The sequence below is a fragment of the Apostichopus japonicus genome, chromosome 8 (assembly GCF_037975245.1).
Source record: "Apostichopus japonicus isolate 1M-3 chromosome 8, ASM3797524v1, whole genome shotgun sequence".
NCBI classification, from domain to species: Eukaryota; Metazoa; Echinodermata; class Holothuroidea; order Aspidochirotida; family Stichopodidae; genus Apostichopus; species Apostichopus japonicus.
Genome location: NC_092568.1, coordinates 40,259,555 through 40,281,193, shown reverse-complemented (window position 1 = coordinate 40,281,193; position 21,639 = coordinate 40,259,555). Strand labels below are relative to the sequence as shown.

The window sequence follows — 21,639 nt, the reverse complement described above, 5'->3', positions numbered from 1 at the left end:
ACAAGGTAACTTGACCCTGTAGTGTAAGCCTATCGATAATGCTTGATCCAGTACCAAGCTAATCCACACAGGCAAACTATTTGTTATATGCTATGACAGCACACTTAATGCAATATGGTTGTATATTACTACATGCTATGATGGCACACAAGGTAACTTGACCCTGTAGTGTAAGCCTATCGATAATGCTTGATCCAGTACCAAGCTAATCCACACAGGCAAACTATTTGTTATCTTGTGCTTTGACAGCACACTTGATGCAATATGGTTGCATATTACTACATGCTTTGATGGCGCATAAGGAAACTTGATGCTATAGATATTGCTACATGCTATGATGACATTATTACTACATGCTTTATGCTATATATCTAGCTACATGCTATGATGACATAAAAGGAAACCTAATCCTGTAGTGTTATACTACTACAGTATGTGCTATGATGGCATATGGAGAAAGTGATCCTATATTGTGGTATATTCCTAAAGTTATGATAGTATTTGAAGAATGTGATGCTATATAGTGTTATACTACTACATGCTATGATGGTGTATGGAGAACGTGATGCTATATAGTGATATATTACTACATGCTATGATAGTGTATGGAGAATGTGATACTATATATTGCTACATGCTATGATGACAGAAGGAAATCTAATCCTAAATAGTGGTATATTACTACATGCTTTCATGGCACACAATGATACTGAATGCGAAAGATATTACTACATGTTATGATGACATTATTACTTCATGCTTTCTGCTATATATCTAGCTACATGCTATGATGACCTAAAAGGAAACCTGATCCTATAGTGTTATACTACTACATGCTTTGATGGCGTATGGAGAACGTGATCTTATATAGTGTTATACTACTACATGCTATGATGGCATATGGAGAATGTGATGCTATATAGTGGTATATTACTAACTGTTATAATGGCGTATGGAGAACGTGATCTTATATAGTGTTATACTACTACATGCTATGATAGGTTATGAAGAATGTGATGCTATATAGTGGTACTGTACATTCCTTAATGTTATGATGGTGCACAAGGAACCTTGATTCTATAGATATTGCTAAATTCTATGATGACATACTGTAGAAGGAAACCTGATGCTATATAGTGGTATATTACTACATGCTATGATGGTGTATGGAGATTGGAGAATGTGATGCTTTATAGTGGTATATTACTGCATGTTATGACACTTGATCCTATATAATGTTGTATTGCTAAATGCTATGATTATATTGATCAAATTTTGGCACTAAAGTAATTTGGCCAATTCAATGATACTATGTCTGAGGCCCTGTAACAGGTTGTTATTGATGTTTTAAGTACAGCTAGCTGCTATTGTTATGTTGCAGAGTGTACCATAGCATACAATAGCTCCCACCTAACAATGCAGCGCTGATACTTACAGCAAAGTGTGACGTTTTGGTCACCTTTTCTTTGTTGACAGTTAGATAATTCTTATCGATCAATTGGAGCATAAACAGACAATTCTTTCACATGGAAACTGGAAAACCCCTTGTGTGATTGCAAAAACTAATCAAACAAGTCATATTTTACAAGTGGTTCCATTTTCAAAGTTAAAAACACGTACAGTAATCATTATAACGTTATGACTACAGTTCATATTTCCTGCTGAAAAAGTTTTCCAGTCCTTTAGTATGATTCTCTCTCACAAATTAATCAAGATTTATGAAAGTTCCTTGTACACTCAGCTATTATCACTGCCTAGTGCCCAACATGCCTTGGTAGGTGCAAGGTTTTCACATACTAAGCTAGACTAGAAAGGCAGATATTTTCTTGAAAAATGTCTTATCCAGATGGGATTGTCACCCAGATTGGAAATATCCTATGGACAAGTTTATGGATCTTTGCTTCAAGCTAAATTGCCCTGAATAGTACATATATCATAGCAGGTAGTATTAAGCTTTTTAAGTAAACCATGTGTTGTTGTACATATTTTTCTTTTATTTTTTGTCAGTTTGTTTTTGACTATTGTCCTGGAGATATCTATGCCTGCGTGGCTGACGTTGGTTGGATAACAGGTCACAGTTTTGTCGTGTATGGTCCCCTCTGCAATGGTGCTACTTCAATACTCTTTGAGAGTGTTCCAACCTATCCAGACCCAGGTTAGTTATGTTGTTCTCATCACCATGGCAAATCATACTACTGACAGTCAGTGCTAGTTGGCAACAGTTTATGGCAGTTAGTTCCATTCCATGGCCACATTTCACTCCCCAACAGATTCACTCAAGTTGCAATGGTCTGTGCTAACTATAAAGTACTTCTTCTTACAGCAGGAGTTGAAAATAATTATCCTTAGTTATAGCTATAATGAAACTAACAACTTTAGCCTTGATTCTAATATGCAAAGTAGACTGTTGTTTGTGGTTGATGTTATGGCCACAAATGTTTGCGAGATATCACAAGTCCTTTGTAGTCGTTGTTATGCAGGAATGTGGGTTGCACAACAGCGCAACATGCTGACCATGCATTGGCGAGAGTTCGGAGTTAATCTGTGCGAGCGGCTCGCAAGGTTCAAGATCCTGCAAAAACTTGTATAAATGGGTTGGCTATTACCCCTAATAAAATCTGATATGTATAAATGGTAGTTCAGTAATGAAATTACTGATGTTTGTTTGAGGCATCTACCAACTCTTTCTACATTTACAGCATTTTGACAAAAAAGGTGTAGCAAAAGTATATGACTATGCAAATTTACACAGTTCTTTGTAGCTTTTCCATGTTTTTTTTCTGTCTACATGTTATGTGTGCTTAAAATGTTTAGGTCTTTAAAGCCATTATTTCCTTTTGTCTTCTTATATTTGTAGGTCGTTACTGGGAAATAGTAGAGAGGCTTAAAGTGAACCAGATATATCTTGCCCCAACAGCCCTGAGGCTGCTGTTGAAATCCGGTGACACTTTCGTTAAGAAGTATGATAGGTCCTCCTTACGGACATTAGGATGTGGTAAGTGGAGCTGGTGTAGATTGCTTTGAACTCTCAGAGAGCAGCAGATTAACTTCACTGAAAATTTATTTCTTTGTTGCTGTTTAAGTATCAGACTGTCTAAGGTGGTTGTACAAATTGAGGACCCTCCATAACTTTGTATCTGGTGAAGTTGTCTTCACAGATATTAGACTGTTTGAAAAATGTATTTTCCACACTGATTTGGGTAGCAATGATGTACCACAGCCAGTTCAGTCCCAAACTTTCATTTTGCTAAAGAATTAGTTGTTTGATCAGCATCTATTTGGCTCACTTTTGTGTGACATTTAAAACACTAATAGAAGCTTCCAAGAAGCTGTTTGAAAGATATTTCTGAACATTGCACAGTTTAATATACTTCTCATCAGTTGGTTGAAGGAACAATTCTTCACATTAATATTGTTATATCATTGCATAGTTTTTATCACATTAAAGAGATGAAATTGCTAATAGATCGATCAGTTAATTCTATGTATTGCAAAATGCATTCATCTAATTAGTTTACTTTAACTGAGTTCAACATAGTCCTATAGTCATAGGTTTAATGGTACAGTATGTTATGTACCCATACAATTGCATATTCAGTAGTCCAATTTTCATATGTATGGCATTTCATGTATCTACAGGATTGTATAATAGTCCATTTCTAATATATCTGGCATTTCATGTACCTGTAAGAGTGTATATAGTCCTACAGTATAGTCACACTTATGTCATTTCATGTATCTATAGGATTGTATAATAGTCCAGTAATACATTTGGTATTTCATGTACCTGTAAGTAAGAGTGCATAACGTCCTACAGTATAGTCACACATATGGCATTTCATGTACTTTATTCTTACATCTATGAAGGCTAAAACAGGATAAACTAATGAATCATATCTTATGATGAAACGTGACAGTGGAGAAGGTTGCAACATGTATTACTGAGCAGTACAAGGCTATCTTATTGTTTAATTTTAGTGGGAGAGCCATTGAACCATGAAGCTTGGGAATGGTATCATGATGTCGTTGGTGACAAAAGGTGTGATCTTGTGGATACTTGGTGGCAAACAGGTAAGATGAACATGCTTGGTTTCAGGTAAGGAAAGTTGTTATTAACTGGTGTTTGTTACCTAATAGAACAGCCACATTTAGCTCTTTAAATCTCGCTTGATGATTTGTAACACAAATTGGAAAAATAACTATTTGCAGCCTTGTTTGTCTTACTGGCAAAAACGTGCTGACTCTATCAGATTTATACCACATATACAGATATATACATATATATATATGCAAATATCAGATTTTTAATGTGTTGTAACTATACTATATGATTGTTTATACTGCATGGTTTGAAGAAAAGGTTTTAAGTCATATTAGGTCACACATTTACTCTGTTTCCATGCTGCACCTGTCTCCTCACACTCCTGCACTCTTGTACACAATGGTGGTGAAAAGCTGTACATGAGGGCAAGAAGAATCTGCAAACACTGCACATTAAGCTAAGCTTTTGAAACCATGTTAGGCTTATTCTCACTTCTCTGTCTGTTTGATTGTTTGTTGAAAATTGGTGAGTGACTCTTGTGTCAGTTTGTGTTACTCTGTATTCCACACGTTCTCCCCAATTGCAAATCACATGAGCGGAACAACTTACAATTATGTTATGTCAGTTTTCACCAAGCTTAAGAAATAATTTTCATGCAAACACCATTTCAGTTTTTGAAAAGTGATACAATGCCACACCCTCTCTTGAAGGATCAAATCCCTCTTAGTCTTCAGTGTCTGGAGTGATTCGTTATTCCTATTTTGACTTTCTTCCTCTGGTAATTTCTCATTGTCAATCCAAAGCCTAGATCTGTCTTACTCTGAGAAGATTGTTGTATGGTAATTTTGAAACCATGAAGGATTATAAAAATAACTGAGAGATTAGAAAGCAGGGAATAAATTTGGGAAAATTGGAAGTTAGATTGTAGGTGTAGAGGCATCCATATACATACAAGTACCTAACTTATACTACTCATCAATATTAAAAATCTATTTTAATAAATGGAAATTGCAGACACACAATTGGTTTCAAGAAGATTATTACTATAACTCTCTTTATTTCTTTGAATAGTTTAAGGTCTAGGGAGCACCTATGAACAACATTGTCCTAATTACTCTTAAAGACAGTAGAAATCATGAAAATAGCTGCAACTCCCATCAAATTCCATTGAAGATTGACCATTTTACAAGTCTTTTCTTAATTCTAGTTTCATTTATGAATAAACATTAGCTGATTATGCACATTGATGATATAACAGGAGTGGCTGCCTAAGTTTGCTGTAATGTTATCCTTTGTTTTTACAACCTTCGTTTCAAAGACACTGAACACAGGTTTGTGGCCTAAGGTGATATTTTAAATTATTTTGTCTTCCTTGAAAAGAAGAACATCTTGTTATTCAAATGACATATATGGGCTTGTAATTAGGGGTTAACTTCTTAAGGCCTAAAATAAGAAATGTTGATAAGTGCAACACTTCATGTTAGTTTGCAAATATTTAATGAGTTTCCCAGATTGATCAAAGTTCAAATGTGCATATCTTGGAAACAAAAAGAGCTTTTCAAAAAATGTCAACAGATTTTGAATGAGATTATCACACACAACAAATGTACTGAATATAGCCAGGGCAAATTGGCTAGGTGTCCTTAGGAATTTAGAAGTAGTACATGTTAATTAAATTAGTTGACCTCATCATCTGCCATTGCAAGTTCTCTTAAGCAGAAACTAAGTATTAATTGTGCATTATTATCTTATTGCCTTTTTGGTTATTTAAGAAGTCTTTGCTTTCTTTAACACAAGTTAAAGACTGACATAGCCTATCACACTATGATAGCAAAGACAATAAGCCTAGTCTGTGCATGTAATTCATGAACCTAAACGCTGCTCAGTCAGTATAAACTGCTCTGTGGCTTTTTGTATGACCTTTTTGAACAGCAAGAAACGTAGCTATGAGTTAATCATCAAGGCAAAGAAATTAATGGAAATTGGGGCACTTCATAAAATTTGTGCAGAGTGTTGTTGAATGAATAAATGGCCTCCAAATGAATAAAATTTAGTAAAGGGATATTCTAGTGGTTAAAGTTGATTTCTGAACAACAACAAAATTCTGAACTTATAGGTCAAAAACACATCCTCATTGCATTTTGTATTGCAAAGATATGAATTTTTAAAATTTGTGATGTTTTGTCAATGCATATGGCAACAGCAGAATGGATGTCATAGGACACTGCAGCTGAAAGTGTCTTTGTTTTCTTTATAATCTGTCAGTCATTTATCTGTAGAGGAAAAGAATGTTTCCTCAAGAGAGATACATAAAAAAGAAATTTATATAATTATTTTGTACAGAGAAATTTGACAGCTAAGCAAAAATTCCAAATGTATCAGGCTTCATGGATAAATCAACAAGAAGATTATATAATAGCCTACTGTAAGCAAAGCTTTTAATGACATCACAGACCCTCTACTGTGATCCAACTTCCTGGAGTAGTTGAAGGTTTAGCCAGTCAGAAAAGGTTGCATTCAATCAAACATATCTCAAGTTAGGGGCATGATATTGAGATGGGGAATTCAACTAGCAGTGTGGAATATTTTCATTCAACATAAGTTTAAAATATTTTGTCACCAGAAAATCCTTTTAGGCTGTCTATTAATATATTCTATGTCTTTGCCTTTTCCTCCAGAGACTGGTGCTATTTGTATCAGCCCCCGACCCTCAGCCCCCAACGCAGAGATCAAACATGGCCCTATGAGGCCTTTCTTTGGAATCAATCCTCAGCTTTTAAATGAAGAGGTAAATATTTGGATCTTTTACACTTTAGTGTGGCATCCAGTCTCCAGAATGTTTGTGTGTTAGTTATTGTACCTATATCCAGTCTGCAGAATGTTTGTGTGGTATCTAGTGTGGCATATCCAGTCTCCAGAATGTGTGTGGTATCTATTATAGCTATATAGTCTCCTGCATGTTTGTGTGATAACTATTGTAAGTATATCAAGTCTCCATAATGTTTGTGTGGTATCTATTGTAGCTATATAGTCTCCATGATGTTTGTGTGGTATCTATTGTAGCTATATCCAGTCTCCATAATGTTTGTGTGGTATCTATTGTAGCTATATAGTCTCCATGATGTTTGTGTGGTATCTATTGTAGCTATATAGTCTCCATAATGTTTGTGTGGTATCTATTGTAGCTATATAGTCTCCATGATGTTTGTGTGGTATCTATTGTAGCTATATCCAGTCTCCATAATGTTTGTGTGGTATCTATTGTAGCTATATAGTCTCCATGATGTTTGTGTGGTATCTATTGTAGCTATATCCAGTCTCCATAATGTTTGTGTGGTATCTATTGTAGCTATATAGTCTCCATAATGTTTGTGTGGTATCTATTGTAGCTATATAGTCTCCATGATGTTTGTGTGGTATCTATTGTAGCTATATCCAGTCTCCATAATGTTTGTGTGGTATCTATTGTAGCTATATAGTCTCCATGATGTTTGTGTGGTATCTATTGTAGCTATATAGTCTCCTGCATGTGTGTGTGGTTTTCTTATTGTAGCTATATCCAGTCTCCATAATGTTTGTGTACTATCTATTATAGCTATATAGTCTCCATGATGTTTGTGTGGTATCTATTGTAGCTATATAGTCTCCATGATGTTTGTGTGGTATCTATTGTAGCTATATAGTCTCCATGATGTTTGTGTGGTATCTATTGTAGCTATATCCAGTCGCCATAATGTGTGTGTGGTATCTATTGTAGCTATATAGTCTCCTGCATGTTTGTGTGGTATCTATTGTAGCTATATCCAGTCTCCATAATGTTTTATGTGGTATCTATTGTAGCTATATAGTCTCCATGATGTTTGTGTGGTATCTATTGCAGCTATATAGTCTCCATGATGTTTGTGTGGTATCTATTGTAGCTATATCCAGTCTCCATGATGTTTGTGTGATATCTATTGTACCTATATAGTCTCCAGAAGTTTGTGTGGTATCTATTTTAGCTACAGTACCGTTCACATTAAATCGGCCGTGGCATCGTGTATCGTGATGCCCTTATCTTTTTCTATCGTTTTCTATCGTGAAACCTGACTACTGTAAATTTTTTGTACACGCTACCACGATATAACTATATACCACGATCACACGCTATATCGTGATAACAGACCTTCACGATAGCAAGCATGACTGCTACATTCACGCTAAACACGTTATATCGTGAGATCGTGATTTCAAGCTGAGCGCATCACAATTCGTAACTTCGTTTGGGCTTTGGGTTTTTATTATTCACGCTATTTCGTTAAGTCGTAATATCGTGTATCATGAAGTTCCTACTCTACTGTGCGAAAATCGATCTTTACAGGGGTTCCGCCTTGAAAACTTTTTGATGTCAGCTCACAACTTTACACCTTTAACTTTTTATTTAACAACAGTAACGTTACGTACGGATAGCGACTTTTCTGTTACTAGTAGTGTTAGTTGTAGATATTATGCTCCACGTTACTTTGAATAGTTGGCAACATTTTGAAGAATAATAAAGTACTACTAAGCCTTTCTTGTGTTAAGTTTTTGTATAATTTATCGTTGGTTCGAACAGAATGAAAAGGGAAAAAAATTCCACCCAACAACTTTGAAGCAGGGCCGGTTAAAAACAAAACATCTTCATCGTCCGCGCAAGGGGCCTCCCTTTTCCTGATTCCCGAGTCTCTATTCGGATTCAAGAAATCTAACTAACCTTAAAAATTATTTTGTTAAGGTTGCCACATATTCCAAACTAGTAGTAGCGCATGAAAAGAAGAAAAACGTCAGCCTGTTTTTTTTTTCAGATCTCAGTACGAGAAACATGTATTTTATTTGGATAATAGAAAAACTTTCTTTAATGTGGTTAATTAATATTTTCCTACCCTAGCTATATTTGATAAAACCTTCATGAAAACCGACTTTTTAGAAAATGGATTTTGAAGCTCAGTCAACAATTTAAAAAATGCTTACCGTTAAATACTGGCGTCAAAAAATACATTTCGTATTTATTCCAATAAAGATATACAAAGGATAAAAATGCGAAGAACAGCTTACTAAATAGAATTGAAACTGCATGTACAGTAAATGGTCATTTTAAGTATCCAAATACTATACAAAGAGATCGAGTTCACCGAAATACCCCTTTTCCCTACCACCTGAGGAAAAGCGTCTTTTATAAATTATAGTACCATACAGTACTTTACATTTGATACAAAAGTAACATCTACAACAACTTCCCAAAATGTGTATGTGTCACAATAGGTTAAGTTTTAACCGTACAGTACCGTTAATAATTTGCATATTACATCAGAAGTTACACTCGGGCGTCCAGATGGCGGGAAAATGTACAATCATGTACAATTTGTTGTGTCGTTCCCACGATGCAATGAACTTGGGCAAGTTGCCAAGTTCGAATGTCGTTGACCTACTTATGTTCCGTAAACAATGTCAATGAGAATTATGTGTGTTTTTCCACGTGTTATATATATATAGAAGTTTTACGTAAGCGGAGTGAATTTCGGGGCGGCTCGTTAATTGTGAGGAAGCACTTATCTAAGCATCAATATTTGTGAAATATATCGTACGGTTTTTCTTCAGAAAATATTTTTGACTAGTTATTTCTCAATGTATTAAGAAGGGTGACATATCCGACGTCTCTATGTTCCGACGTCTCTTTAAGTTCCGACAATTTTTTTGGACTCTAATTTTTTGAACCCAATTTTTTTCTGGGGGGGGGGGGCCCAATTTTGTTAGACCCAAATTCTGTCTGACTAATTTTTTTGTGGATTCAATTTTTTTGGACCCAATTTTTTGTGGGACTCATTTTTTTTTTTACCCAAATTTTGTCTGGCTTACAGTAAGTTATTTTTTTTGGGGGGGACTCAATTTTTTTGGACCCAAATTTTCTTTGTGGAATCAATTTTGTTAGACCCAAATTTTGTCTCACTAACTATTTATTAGGGGGGACTCAATTTTTTCGGACCCGATTTTTTTTGGGGGACTAATTTTTTTTTGGCCAAATTTTTTCCGGCCTAATTTTTTTTTGGGGGGGGACTCAATTTTATTTGGACCCAATTTTTTTTTGTGGAATCAACTTTTTTGGACCCACAATTTTTCTGACCTGATTTGGTTGGGGGGGGACTAATTTTTTTCGGACGCGCCAATTTTTATTTATGAAACCAAAAAATAAAAGGGCCCAAAGTTTTTTATGACCCAAATAGTGCTTGTCCGAAAATAAATTGGTCATAAAAAATTTTAGAGTAAAAACAATTTGTGTCATCAAAATATTTTGGTCCAAAAAATTATGGGTCTTAAAAAAATTTGGTCCGAACTCCGAAAACATATTGGTCAAAAATATTGGTCAAAAGAACTTCAGAGTCAAAAACAATTGTCGGAACGTAGACACGCCGGAACCCATAAAATATACTGGGTCTACTGTACCCCTAATCATTGCATTTTGGGCAAATGTGTATTTAACTACGTTACATGATGCTTAAACACATGTTTGAACAAAATGAAAAATTCAAGTATTACCACAAAAATATTCAAAAAATGTACTTTTGTTGCATGGTATGAAGGATTTGGTGAAACCAAACATGTCTGGACTGGTTTGAAAATTCTACGAGGTTCATGATCAACTTGACCGTCTAGTATTTTCAGAAAGTAAGGTTGCTACCATACAAAACTGTCCGGCCAAAAGCAATTAAATGACTTTATGACATTTAAATAAAAAAAAAGCTTCTAACAGAAGTTATGACCAATTTTGTATAATTTTTAATGTGCGCGTCAATACGGGTTGCCATCAGGATCATATCGATTACTGATGCTATGCAAAAGAAACTGCTTATTTGAGCATATCATATGGTCCGGGAAAACACTCTTCAAGCAAACAATTTTCTCGAAAATCTTGCAAAATTCCACTCTCCAGAATGTTGTGTGGCATCTATTTTAGCTATATAGTCTCCAGAATATTGTGTGGTATCTATTGTACCTATATAGTCTGCAGGATATTTGTGTGATATCTATTGTAGCCTAATCCAGTCTCCAGAATGAACAGCTATCAAGTCAGAACAACAAAGTGGAACAGAAGTACTATTTAAGAGGGTGAAAAATATGTGAAATGTATGGCATCCCTAATTTTAGATTGATCAAAAAAAAAAGGATTTGGTAACAGCCATTTTACAGCCCTCCTAAGCAGCAAGAAAATTGATGCCAATATTATGCATCTCTTTTTTGAAATGTATTCATAATACTATTTATTGGATACATCAGTATTTCCTGAAGCGGTTTGGCTGGTTGTCGTATACAATCAAAAAATAACCATACAGCAGTGATGTTTTTTTACATATTTGTCAGTTAAGAATCTGTCTTCTGGAAAGTGAAAGAAAACTGCCCTCATTGATTGAATATGTTTTTATTTTGTTTTCTCCATAGAAACAAGAAATCCAAGGCAACAATGTCTCTGGTGCTCTGTGCATAAAACAACCATGGCCAGGTTTGGCCAGAACTATTTACGGTAACCACGAGAGGTTCGTCGCTACATATCTCAAAGATTTTCCAGGTGAGGTCACAGGTCAACTGAGTCTTGGAGTCTTATTGCAGTAGCGAAAGAGTTATCACTTAAATGTTTTATTATTCTCGTACGGTAATAGTTACCCCAAAAGTGAGATGAGTTTGGAATTTTTTATCAATTTAAAAATGAAATGTCAAAAGTTAACAGTAAACCTGTTGACTTTTATCAATCTGGTTATTATTACTGCACTGTAGAAAAGGTATACCCAGAAAGAGATTCTGTAAGAGTGAACTGAATCATTATGAAATGTGAAAAGTATCATCACATTAAAATTACCCATCAGTATGTTTGGATATTGTCCTGTTATTATGCATATGCATTTGCAGGATGTGGCGGTGAACCAGACAGAGATGTGATCGGAGTTAGAAAATGATTAAAGTAAAATTAAAATGTAGAAAATTATAATAAGAGTGAGCAATGTCCTTTCAAAACTTTGCATTACGTTAGGTTATTACTGCAATGGCAACTGGACGGACCCAGAAAGGGATGAGAATGGAATTATCATCAATTAACCAAAAAATGTTATCATCATTATGACTGCATGAGGAAGGTCCATCTATTTGCATATATTAGGTTATTACAGCACTGGGGATGGGGCTCACAGAGACGTGGATGGTTACTATCACATCACAGGACGGATGGATGATGTCATCAATGTCACAGGTCATCGACTGGGAACAGCAGAGGTGGAAGATGCAATGGTAAGATATTCACATGTGAAATATAACAGCAGAGGTGGAAGATGCAATGGTAAGATATTCACATGTGAAATCAACAACCGGGTATAAATGTATTCATTGTGCAGAGGTGGAGGATGCAATGGTAAGAGAGTCACATGTGAAATATAACACCAATAATAAATAATAATAATAATAATAATCAGCAGTTATTTTTACCACGCTTAAGCGACCACAAATGTGGGAGAGGCCCGCAAGGGCTTATGGATTACAACTTACACGTCGGGTGGCTTCCAATTCAACATTTTAACGCAAATTTGGAATCTTTTCAATTTAGAAAACCATTTCAGATGGGAAAAAATATATTCACTGTGGATGTAACCATTTGAGCCACGCCATTTACACTCCTATAATGCATTTGATCTTGAAAAAACACAAAGTAATTCCTGATTAGTGATTCAGGCAATATGGGAATTAGCATTTGTATGTTTAAAATGGAATGGTGAAAGGGAATTTATAGTGGTGTCATAAAAGATTATAACTTTGCAGGTAAGGAAGAAAAACAATGAATATTGTACGAACGAAACTCATGTAGAATTTATCTTGTGCAATTTATGATGAAATAGTTGTATAGTAACATGTGAGTTGTTTTGTGAAATAAAACTTCCTTTTGAGATAAATGAAGCCTTTGAAAGTAGGCTTAATGGTATTAATGCCATATAATACTGTTGAGCTTCTTAAAACTAGGGAAAGTAATACTGTTTGGATACTTGATACTATTACTTAAACCTGTATATCCTCAGTCTTAATACTGTAATAATGTTGAGCTTCTTAAAACTAAGTGATTAATACTGGAAATTAAAGAGAGAAAAAGCATTGTATCTATTGCAAACAGCCTGCGAATGTAAACATATGAATGTTATAGGGTTTGACTTCTCAATCATAGCAGCATTCTCTTCAAAAGCTTTAATACTGAAGCAAATACAGAAGAATGTTAGCTTAAACTGTTAAGGACTTCAAGCTCAGAATGGTAATTTTTTATCTCTTTCGAGCACATAAATTGATCACTGCTTAGCTATGTTATTTAATACATCCTGCATGATAGTTATAAGTTATGTAGCAGTGTTTAGCTCTTGAAAGCTAACTATGTCACACTTCGTAAATTCTTAAAAGTAATTATGTCATATTGTGTTGCTTTTGAAATCTAATGTCATACTGTGTAACTTTCTAAAGCTAACTTTGGAAAGAAACTTTCCCCATTCACTAAGATGTCCTATATTTAACATTCCCATTTATACTAATTTGAGAAAGATGGAGCTGCTCTCAGAAATGGATAAGATATGTTGCTGGAAAGTTAGTTAGCGTTGCCTTTTTTTTAATGTTGTGACCTTTAACCTTTTCTATTTTGTTTCTAGGATGAACATGAAGCTGTGGCAGAGACAGCAGTGGTTGGTTTTCCTCATGACATTAAAGGAGAAGGTAAAGGAACTACAAATTTTTTGTTGTTGTTGTTTTGTATGATAGTGCATCAGATCATGTTAATCTTTAGAATGAGCTGTGAAAGAAAACTCCTTACTTGAGATTAATTGAGCATGTGGAGGACAGGAGCTGATTAGGATTCTGCAGGCCATATTGATTTGATTTATTTCTCTCTTAAAGTTAAGTTATGGTTGTTGAAAAGTAACAAACTTGGTAGGACGAATGAATGCTGGGATGAATGGTAATATTTCTGTTAAATTGGTATATGTGTTCAAAGGAGCAGCTGATATTCTGACTTCAAGTCTTCACCAAGGTACAGTTTGTGTTTGGGTAATGGACATGGCAATTTACCAAAAAGACCTGTTGCCTCTTTATTGAAGTAACAATGTCACCTATTCCCTGTTGCCAGATCAGAGATACTCTCATAAAAGGGAAATAAAACTCTCAGTTATAAAATATGTGTATTCCTTCAACAGATGAACTAGCTGTAGAGTAGTGGGTTTCTGTGCAGTTCAGGCTTGATTTGAAACAATATTTTTAAAACTGGTCTATTCCTGCCACTGAGGTACAGTATTACCTTGACTAGGTTGTGTGGTAGTATTGAATCATGCAGTGACATAGAGGGTATAAAAAAAACCGGCCGTGAACAGTGGCATAGCGAGGAGCAACCTAGCACCTGTGCAGTAATAGAAATTGAATCTTAAGGAGACTCTATGTTCCATGTTGGTTTTAGATTTGACACCTCTAGGCATCTAGACGTGCCCCTCTCAGGCTTTGTCTGTTGAAGACAGCCTATTGATGTTCATATTGTTTGTTCTTTGACAGTGTGGCCCTCTGTGGCCCATGTTCTGGAGGCCTAACTGACCTAGTTACGGCACTGGTCTTGGATGTATAGAGATATATAGTTTATTCGAATTTTCACCTCTGTTCACTACAGATTCCTGATCAAAGAATACTGTGGAATTACATAACTCAATAGTAGCGGCAATTGTGAAACTTGTTATTTCTTGCCACTGAGGAATATATAGTTTATAAATGTAGTGAAACCTAAAGTAAATATTGAAACTACACAATCGAAACAACGAATATAGGTTTCCTTTGAACACTGTCTTAATAGTATCAGAAAATGCCAAGGACAGTATTAAATCATTTTCAAAAGACAATGCTGTTGACAGATTTGGTGAAATCATTGTGCAATGCTGGATGATATTACATTGATTACAATGTTGATTCTAATTTTGCCAACTCGTAACATAAAATATAAATGTTCCAGAAAGTTTGTCTTGCTTGGAAAAGAGCATCAAAACCATTTGTCATATCTAGCAACAAGCCAAATATGTTATATATTCTTTGTCATGTGGTTAGCAAATAAGTTGTGCACCATTTTTGCCATGTTTTTCAATGTAGGCATCTATTGCAAGCCTCATGTTTTGGCTGGACTTAAATTTTCTTTTATCTCTTTGAAGCATATAAATTGATCACTGCTATTGTTTAATACATCTTGCATTATAGTTTCTTCTGGCTGAGTTATGTAGCATTGCTTAGCTTTTGCCAGTTTTTGTTGACATATTTACCTCTTTACCTGTTTTTTTTTTACCAAAGATGTTAAATTTCTTTTCTCACCTGCACATGCACTTTCAAACACTGTGATGTCTTACACCTAATATTCAGGATGAAACCTCTCTTCTCTATTTTCTCTATTTTTATTGTGCCTGTGTTGTCAGATCCACAGTATATAGCACTTTTACTTCTGTTTGTTTATGTGTAAGCAATGTGAACCTGCAACTAGATGTAGATTAAAGTGCTGGACCTGCCTGCTATTAAGATTATAATGAAACAGCAATGATGTAGATTTACACAACTTCCTTAGCAACCAAATATTGAAAATAAATACATGCCGTTGTTCTAGCTTGCTCAAGGTTTGTGGAAGAGGTGTGATGAACAAACAAGTATTGACATAACATTTTTGATAGACACTTGTTCTATCTGCTGAATTTAGTCTTGAAGTTATTGTTCTGAAATCAGGTTCTGTCTGAAAGTGGACAGAAGTAGAAGGAAAGATTCATAGTGATAAAAAAAAGGTGGATTTGTTATAGTGTGTTACCTGCTGAGGGTGAGTAAAGTAGAGAATTTTTGATGTCGTGGTTAGAGGAGAATCTTCTTCAGAAGATGCTCTGAAAGTTATTTAGCTCATAAAGAACATAAGAACAGATAACATTAGAACTTAATACTTAGTGCAGCTGTCATTAACATCCCTTTATATTTCATGTAATTATTTTGTATTGTTTTTGTAATTATTGCAGGTGTCTATGCTTATGTAATCCTGAAAGATGGTATAACAGAACCTGAAGAACAGATAATTGCAGAATTAAAAGCAATGACCAAAAAAAAGATAGCTGGCTATGCTGTACCTGAAGTTGTACTGGTAAGTGCATGGAGGCTGTCAGTAAAAGGTCAAAGGTTACCTGAAGTTGTACTGGTAAGTGATGGATTCTGTCAGTTAAAGGTCAAAGGTTACCTGAAGTTGTACTGGTAAGTGCATGGAGGCTGTCAGTTAAAGGTCAAAGGTTATTTGAAGTTGTACTGGTAAATGCATGGAGGCTGTCAGTTAAAGGTCAAAGGTTACCTGAAGTTGTACTGGTAAGTGCATGGAGGCTGTCAGTTAAAGGTTAAAGGTTACCTTAAGTTGTACTGGCAAGTGCATGGAGGCTGTCAGTTAAGGCAAAGGTTACCTGAAGTTGTACTGGTTAATGCATGGAGGCTGTCAGTTAAGGTTAAAGTTTCCCTTAAATTGTACTGGTAAGTGCATGGAGGCTGTCAGTTAAGGTCAAAGGTTACCTGAAGTTGTACTGGTAAGTGCATGGAGGCTGTCAGTTAAGGTCAAAGGTTACCTGAAGTTGTACTGTTAAGTGCATGGAGGCTGTCAGTTATGGTCAAAGGTTTATCAATGAAGGTTTGAATAAAGTCATTGGGTGATCATAAGTAAACGTGATCAAACAAATACAAAACAGATGGCATGAAAATGAAGGAAGCATCATTTAAATGCTTAAAACAATAGAGTTGTGTTTCATGTAAATTATTTGCAATTTATGAGGTGAATGTTGTTGAGAGTAACAAGGGTTTGCTGTATCGTCGAAACAAATGTCTCAACTTTCTGGAAGAAAGCTTGCGCCTGCTGTTCTCATTGGTCGAATTACCCAGCTGTAGGTTGCGTTTGTCTGTATAATAATCATACTTTTTTTTCTTATCATGGTGACAGATCACTCCAGGACTTCCAAAGACTCGTTCTGGTAAAATTATGAGAAGGATACTAAGGAAGATTTGTGCTGGAGAGAAAGAAAGCCTCGGAGATACTTCTACCCTAGCCGATCCTTCCATAGTGGAAACACTGATTGAAAAACATGAACAACTGACTAGTAAACAGTAACATAGTAAGAGAGATGGTAAAGATAAAAGACTGAAACAAAATTAGATCGTTGAGTGTATTCATCAAGGTCAACATTAATGACACTCAGGTATAGATTGATGGATTAAAAAGATTTATTTTTGGAAAATAAGATGAAATTCTTGTTATGAAAATGATAACAAAATATTGTTGATTATTGCCAGATTTGAGAAAGTATCTATTTTAAAGAAACGAAAGGACTCAAATGGTTAAAGGAATTCATGAAAGGAAAGTATTTGTTAGTGATGATTTATTCTCTGAAAGATCTCGGTAAATTAAATATATTGATATAATAAAGGATAATTAATGGTGATTGCCAGTTTGGTGATATTACCCGTTCTGAAATGTTGATGTTAATACGTCAATATTTTAACCAAATGTGCTGGAAATTCTGATAATTAGTCGGTCATATGAGCTCTTCAATAAGCATCGATTCTGCCGATCGCTTCTGCCGTCAGCGTAATTGCATCGTTCAATATTAAGCTCTTCTAAATGTCCGGCAAGTTCCTCACATTTAAAAGTTAAAACTGCCTTGTTTCATCAAGTTTAAACTTGCTTCATATGTGGGGATTACACTGTTGAAAAGTAATGGTTTAAATTGTGTTTGGGGTAACAGTCATTTAGAAATGTTTCTTAACAGGATGACAAAGTTATGGTTGCTTGTTACATTCTGATCATGGTATCCATGTATCTGTAAACTGGCTAATGTTTTTTTTTCATTTAACTTGAACGTTATAACAATTTACAGTTGTCATATCGTAGTGTCCCATTCAGATGAAATTACATAGATGTAATTTGTAGTATCATCCTGGCATGTTTTATATTTTTTCAAAAGAAAATTAAATGGTAATTTCTTTTTCTTTGTAGAGTTTGTATTTGGAGTCCTACTCACACTTTGGTGCCTAATTTGTGGTTCAACGGGTGCTTATTTTGTTAAGGTATATTTACTTTAATTACCCTTCCAACAAACAATTATAAACATTAGACAAGAAATAGTGTCAATTCATGTCAACTTCTGCTTAATTAGACTCTGTCCATGTCCCTAAATATTATTACTAATTTAGTTTAATAAAAGTACTTTTGCCTATTACATTGCATTATGCATTAGGCCTTTACTGCAGAGGCTTATATTTTATAAGGGCTTTGATGTGTAAGTTGCAATGACTATTTGTTGATACTCATCCCATCATGATAAACTGTAGGATATGTAGTTATAAGAACTACAGTTTTAAGGAGGGCAAACTACTCAAAGCAATTACACAGTAATGTTTGGTAATCATTTCACCTTTACTTTGTTTTACATTAAATGCATGAAGGGATCTGCATTTTAAGAATCAAGTCTTTTCGATTAAAGTATAGTAATATCTTATGCACAAAAACAAAATATGTGTTGCATGCAGCATTGTACTGTATGTACATATAAAATAAGCATTAGTAAATGCAAAGAAAGGTAATAAAAATTTACACTAAATGAGTACAGTTGTCATGTAACCTCATAGGTTAACCACTACAAGTGAAAGGCTTTGGAAAGCCAAGTAGGCCATTTAAAATCCATCCAATCAAAACGTTTGATACATTTAACTTGGATAATTGACACAGCATAAGTCTATCTTACATTTGATCTCTTGTAACAATTGTCAACTGCAATAGCTTGTGGGAAAACACTTTGTAAGCAATGTGCCCTCCCAATAAAAAAAATGGACATATATAAGATTAGAATGTATACCTTCTTTTCTTTTATTCTTTTATTTTCCTGTTATTGTTATTGTGGTTTTTATGAATGTTTTAATTATTTCATTTTCATAAAAACATATAGTAATATAAAACCTTAATGAGATATTAATGTATCCTATGATTCCATATCTAATTTGTGAATATGTGTGGATTGGTGTTATTTGGTTTAAAATACTAATGTATGACCATTGATTGGAAGATTTGCAAAACAAAACACTTTAAGTGGAACTAGTTGTCAGTAATTCTAAGCCTTAGTGGGATTTAACGTATTAATGGATCATAAATGACCATGTGTTGTACGTGTTGTACTCATGCATATACATTTTACCACACCAAGTATGTTATTAATATATATCACAGGTATAGAGGAATGAAGATAAAAAATACATCTTTTTCATCAAGCGTATTGTTTTATGCAGCATTTCATCTGTGCTAGATTTTAAACTAACGAATGGGGGAACTGTCTACAAATTATATGTCGGCTTAGATTATCTGAAATTTGTCTGCCCTCGTTTCCTTGTATCGTAATGAAATCAAAATGTTGTCATGTGCTTTTGTAAAGAAATACTTTGATAATTGTGGTTTGAATGTTTCTTATAAGAAATAGAGAAGAAGGCAGTTGCACAATATCTACTTGTGAGACAATGTGCATTATTTTCTTTTGAATGATTGCAATTTTGTAGCAATCTCATCTCTCATTTTTACAAATGGAGAATTTTGAGTATTATCTTCCTCAATTGCAATCTTCTCCATTTATCGTGTTGCATTTAACTCTCCCTGCTTGCATGCCAAACATGTAGAGGATATTCTTTCTCTATTCCAATTATGTGTCATAATTTGTTTGTGTTATTGATACCTATTAATCCTTTACACCTGTTTTACGTTTGAAATATATCCAATTCAGAAAATGATGTCAATTGTATATTTGTGTAAAAGTTATCATGTCATCACTCTTATAGGGAGGATGAAGAATTGTAGGGCCTTTACCAGTTGGCCATATACATATACTATGTCAGTTGCAACAAATGCCATAGTGATGGTCAATTTTCCTGACTAGCTTCTCTAGGAGGTTCACCCATGGTGGGATTCCCCAGGGTGACCGAATTTCCATGACTGAGGGAGAAGTCAGACATGTCCGGGCGTGTGTAATCTGTTCGATGTTACTGACGAGGTGTATTTATTAAAACGTTGACTACATACATTGGCAATTTATTCACACTTTTCATGGGCAATTACGTACCGGTATACTTGTAGGGTTTCAACATAATGGAATATTTACTGCCTCCCCTTTGCCGTCTTAACACTATTAAAACATTACTAGTCATATTGTCATTATACCCTCTTGGGTATACTTTCGTCTGTTATCTTTTGCTCCTCAATTGATTATTTTTGTCATTCTTGTTGGTATTCCTTCGTTTTCTACGTTTCTACAATGCTTGCTTTGTTTGCTCTGCTTTTTCCTTAAAGGTGAATATAAACAGTTAATGTTAGCTAAATGTGCATCTTTTACAAATGACAAGCCCGACACTTTGAAACTGTTCATTGCATTAAGGTATACTAGACTACATAAGCACCGAGTTGTCTGAAATTTGCAATTAGGTTCACACCTCAAAAACTTATTTAATATGTCCAAAAACAGAGTGTCCATTTGCTTACCAGTCAAAACGTCCCTTTACCAAAACGTTCCCGTACCAAAACGTCCTCGCTTTTGGTCAAAACGTCCCCGTAAGTCAAAACGTCCCCGTCTAATACATTCATTCACAGTTGTTAATATATATTAATTTTAAGTTATTATTTGGCTAAGTTATCGGCATGCAAGTTGGATTACAGGCGCTAAATAAATCATGAAGGACTATATTTCGTTTAGGACATAGACGGGAAAGGGGCTGGGGCATTAGCCGTAGTCCCACTTCTAGACCATCCAAAAATAAGAAAGGCAGAATAAATTCTGGAGAAGGGTAGCAAAATAGGCAAACAATCACGAAAATCAAAAATATAATGTGTCTTCAGAAAAAAATAAACGTATGTGCTGTACGAAAATATATATCACTTTCATCCAGTCCGTCTCGCATATTCTAAAAGTAACTTGTACATAAACAAAACAAAAATTCTTTTCCCCTTTCCTCAATATCGTTATATATTCATTCATTCAGAAACCAACTCGTGTTTAAAAAAATGCTATTACCCTACAGCCCTCTTGCATTCCCTTTTCTAGTATCTTACCTCAGAAAATTATACTCAAAAATGTTTCCGCCCTCATACCCGGCACTTCCCACTCCTAAAAACTGTGTTTTCAACCTAAACTATACCTATCCTTACTCTTTGATTTGAACTAAAAACATCCACACTTGAATTCCAACTGATTATAAAAGCGGGGACGTTTTGACTCACGGGGACGTTTTGACTGCGGGGACGTTTTGGTAAAAAGCGGGGACGTTTTGGTCTTAAGAAGCGGGGACGTTTTGGTAAAGGGACGTTTTGACTGGATACCGTCCATTTTGCATATAGCACACAGTAGTGGAGTTGCGTTTAGTTACATACAAATACTCCTTAGAATGATACAGAGAATTGTTCACGTTTAGAAAAGACACATAAAACAAAGGCTTGGGTTATATCCTAAGAAATCAACTACACATTTCATGTCTTACCTGGTCGGATCAAAACTTTTTGA

At 34.9% G+C, this 21,639-nt stretch overlaps 1 protein-coding gene across 2 annotated transcripts in view; it reads left to right on the top strand.

Moving 5' to 3' along the window:
- LOC139971984 (acetyl-coenzyme A synthetase 2-like, mitochondrial) overlaps positions 1-18,945 on the top strand; it is a 38,618-nt gene extending 19,673 nt beyond the window's left edge. Inside the window, exons 7-15 of one of the 2 annotated variants that reach the window (XM_071978847.1) lie at positions 2,008-2,155; positions 2,858-2,995; positions 3,979-4,071; positions 6,721-6,830; positions 11,495-11,621; positions 12,207-12,334; positions 13,726-13,789; positions 16,093-16,214; positions 17,049-18,945. In XM_071978847.1, the coding sequence (XP_071834948.1) occupies positions 2,008-2,155; positions 2,858-2,995; positions 3,979-4,071; positions 6,721-6,830; positions 11,495-11,621; positions 12,207-12,334; positions 13,726-13,789; positions 16,093-16,214; positions 17,049-17,216 (1,098 nt within the window). In that variant the 3' untranslated portion in view covers positions 17,217-18,945. Of the gene's footprint in view, positions 1-2,007; positions 2,156-2,857; positions 2,996-3,978; positions 4,072-6,720; positions 6,831-11,494; positions 11,622-12,206; positions 12,384-13,725; positions 13,790-16,092; positions 16,215-17,048 lie in introns of those variants that run through there. The other variant, XR_011794558.1, reaches the window with a different exon arrangement.
- The last annotated feature ends 2,694 nt before the right edge of the window (positions 18,946-21,639 follow it).